This window comes from Mangifera indica, chromosome 1 (assembly GCF_011075055.1).
Source record: "Mangifera indica cultivar Alphonso chromosome 1, CATAS_Mindica_2.1, whole genome shotgun sequence".
Taxonomy (NCBI): Eukaryota; Viridiplantae; Streptophyta; class Magnoliopsida; order Sapindales; family Anacardiaceae; genus Mangifera; species Mangifera indica.
In genome coordinates, this window is record NC_058137.1 from 24,992,377 (window position 1) to 24,995,949 (window position 3,573).

General features: G+C 29.3%; 1 protein-coding gene across 1 annotated transcript; it reads right to left on the reverse strand.

The window, feature by feature from the left end:
• Positions 1-321: 321 nt before the first annotated feature.
• LOC123220159 (probable LRR receptor-like serine/threonine-protein kinase At1g07650) lies at positions 322-2,761 on the reverse strand. The gene is made up of 4 exons (XM_044642192.1): positions 2,522-2,761; positions 2,242-2,416; positions 693-837; positions 322-591 (listed from the first exon to the last, which is right to left on the reverse strand). The coding sequence occupies exons 1-4, from the start codon at positions 2,616-2,618 to the stop codon at positions 547-549; spliced, it is 462 nt and encodes a 153-aa protein (XP_044498127.1). The 5' UTR covers positions 2,619-2,761; the 3' UTR covers positions 322-546.
• Positions 2,762-3,573: the final 812 nt, after the last annotated feature.

Sequence of the window (3,573 nt, forward strand, 5' to 3'; positions counted from 1 at the left end):
ACAATATATATAGTTATTTATTTAAGAATTAATAAAATTATATGTACAAATAATTATATGTTATCATATGATTAATTATTATTTTATTTTTAATTTAAAACTATTTAATCACATAGGAATATATCATTGTTTAAATATAAAATTATGAATATTATTTATATACATAACACTTCTCTCTATAAATATCTTTTTGACGTGTTAATTACTTTCTTTGTCATATTTTCTCAAATTTTTGTGTGGACTAGATTTATAATGTTCCTGACAGTAACTGTTTAGTCTTTTGCAAGACCAAGATTCTGCCAAGAGGAAGGAGTCAGGTCGTTTGTGACAAAAAGGTTCTCCTTTCCTTTAAACATTCTCACACGGTACAAAAGTCGCTGAAATGAATAATGTCTAACTACAATAAGATGCTGCACAAGTACCAATTGATCTGTATCATTTGTGATGGAAATGTTAACCTGAATTATAACGTGCTGCATAAATCTATGAGCTGACAGGATTTGCTGATAAATTTACTGCATAAATTCACATCCTTGCAAATCCAACTCATCCATTTTCAAGCTCCTGTATTGTGGCCTTGTACATTTCCATCTAAAATTAGAAATGGAAAGAAAAACAAGGTTTCATAATCTGTTGCAGCAGTTGTATTGTATATATGTTAATTGAAGCATTAAATGGATAGAAGTGTATACTTTTAGTGCTTGATACGTCTTCCTCTTCCAATTCCTAGCTTTGTATTCCATTGCTTTCCTTATCCCCTTTTGTAGAAGGATTGAGGGGGGAAAGGCAGCATGAACAATCCTTCCTGCTGCTGCAGCTTTTCCATTATATCTTTTCCTGAGACAATCAGTAGGTTTTAAAACATTGTTGGATATATGAATCTAATTTGACAAATTGTAGGTACGTGTTTAAATTTAGAGCTTAGATGCATTCATACAAAGAAATATACCCAGTAAGTACTGCTTCTTGGAAAGTTGACATGCTTATAATAAGATTAATTAGCAGTAAACTGTTAAAACATTAGTGTTATTATGTTACCGTGAATGACAAACTAAGTATATTAATGTATCAACATGTGAAACTCATAATGCAATGACCAATTTTATAATTGTTATATCATTTAAATCAAGAGTTTAATTTTAAAATATTATTAAATAAAATTTAAACTTTTATTGTCATACTTAAAATCTCATTTCTACGTTACCCAAATTATTTTGTATAATTTACCTTAATGTTTTAACTTCATTTGGGAAGACAAAGCTTCCTTTTCCCAAATAAAACTCTTTACCTTCTCGGCTTAGACGATCAACCGAATAAAAGGAGAGATTGAGAGAGAGAAATCGTCAGAAGAAGAGAAAATATTGAAAGGGAGAGGTGGTCGGAGAATAATAAATAAACTCTAAAAGGGAAATATTAGTTTTTAAAACTGAGTTCAAGGAAAATTGTTAGTTTTTAGAGTTTTTAAGGAAAAAATTTTTATTTCATTTTTAATATTATATAAAATAACAAATTTAATAGTTTATGAGTAAGTATTTAAATTTTGGAAAAATAATAAATAAAAACTTAATAAAAAGGGTAAACCTTAAATGAGAATAAATCATTTAACCATCTATTAATGAAAAAAGGTCATGACATAATATTAAAAAGTAAATTATTATATTATTTAACTATTTCTCTTTTGAGTATTTATTATTTTGACTTGTAAGTACTCTTTGATGATTTTGTAGATTTGATTTGAATTATACCAATTGAGGTATAATCTTGTTAAATTACACCTTGTAATTTAGGTTGAATCTAGTTTAAATGACTTAAATTACACCAATCAAGGTGTAATCCTATTAGATGTTATCTATTTGGTGTAATTCTACCAAATTATATTAACTGTTATCCTTTATTTTCAATTTTTTTACAAATTTTTGGAAGTTAAAATAATTTTATATCCTACAATTTTAGCTGTTTTGTAAGGGCAAAAGACTTTATTCACCCCAGATTTAGTCTATTTTCAAGCTTTTACCTACTAAGTTTCATCTATTATCTAATTTTTGTTAAATTTTATTATTAATTTCAAAAGTAGAAACATTATTTTCAGAAAAAGCACTGGTATCTTGACTGGTTGACCTCACTAACTTTATTCTCGAATAATTTTTCCCTCCAGATTCACTGTAGATTCCAATTCTACAGTAATTAATATCTTAGTAGATATGAAAGTATGGAGAAGAAAAATGGAGTGGAAGAAAATACATGGAGACTACATGGCAAAGAGTGTCATTGGAGAAGGAGCAATAGCAGCTGACATTTTTCTCAGATCCATTATCTTGGGTTTCTGCAACCCAACTCGTTTCATTACTGCATGGATCTACATTGAAATTCCAGTCTTTTTTGCCTAGTGACTTTGCTATATCTTTTAAAGCTTCCACTGTAGGGAAAAAAATATGTAGACGAATTAATTAATTTATAAACGATGACGCATAATTGAAGTAAAATGCAGTACCCTCTAAAAAGAAAAGAAAATCATGCATACCTTCACTCTTTTCCAAAGGAGGGGCTCCAGAAGCAAAAATTGTGAGGCAAAAGGCAGAAACAAGTGAAAGGAAAAGGAGACGATGATGAAATAACATCCTTTAATCTTGTGTATGTTGCAGAATAAATCAAATAATTTGCAAGTGGAATAATGAATATATAAAAAGACGCAGGAGTATGAATAGGAGAGAGATGAAGAGTGGGAATGCATTAAATGCATGCGGACGAGGAAAGAGAGGGACATTGCTACAACCGGCTAAACGACGCGAGTAGACGTTGACGAAGAAAAAGTTAGAACTTCTTTTGTATGGGATACATATTTGTTTTCTAAGGACAAAGAATCATTCCCACCCAAGCTTTACGCTTAATCTTAAAAGGACATTAATATTTTAAAATTTTAAATATTTATTTATAAATTAATTTTTGTTAAAATTTTTTATTAGAGATAAAGATAAAATCATTATTGTATTATTAGATCATAAAAAACTATATTATTTTACCTTTATAATTTGAAAAACTAATAATTTTTCTATAGAATTAAATTTTAAAAACTTAACATTTCTCCTTTAAGGTTTGAAAATTTTTTCCAGTTAATAAATCTGACAAGTCGTCGGTGGTCAAAACAATAGGAAGATGACATCTGGACGATGAGACTTCGAAAGACAATGCTTCATTCTCTAGACGAAGCATCATCTCTAGATCAGTAACGCTTCTAAACGATGAAGTGTCATCGATTTGGATGACGCTTTATCGAGAAGCATCATTGATTTAAAAGATAGAGAAGTGTCATCCAGATCAATGACTTTTCATCATCCAAAAGTGTCATCGATCTGGAGACGACACTTTGTCGTCTAGACACCATCCTCCTGTTGTTCAGGCCATCGACAACTCGCCAGATTCGTTGGCTGGAAAAGTTTTCAAACCCTAAGGGGGAAATGATAAGTTTTTAAAACTTAATTCGAGGGAGTAAATTGTTAGTTTTTCAAACTATAAAAGTAAAATGATATAGTTTTTTAAGGTTTTAGAATTTAGTGATAAAATAATAATTTTACC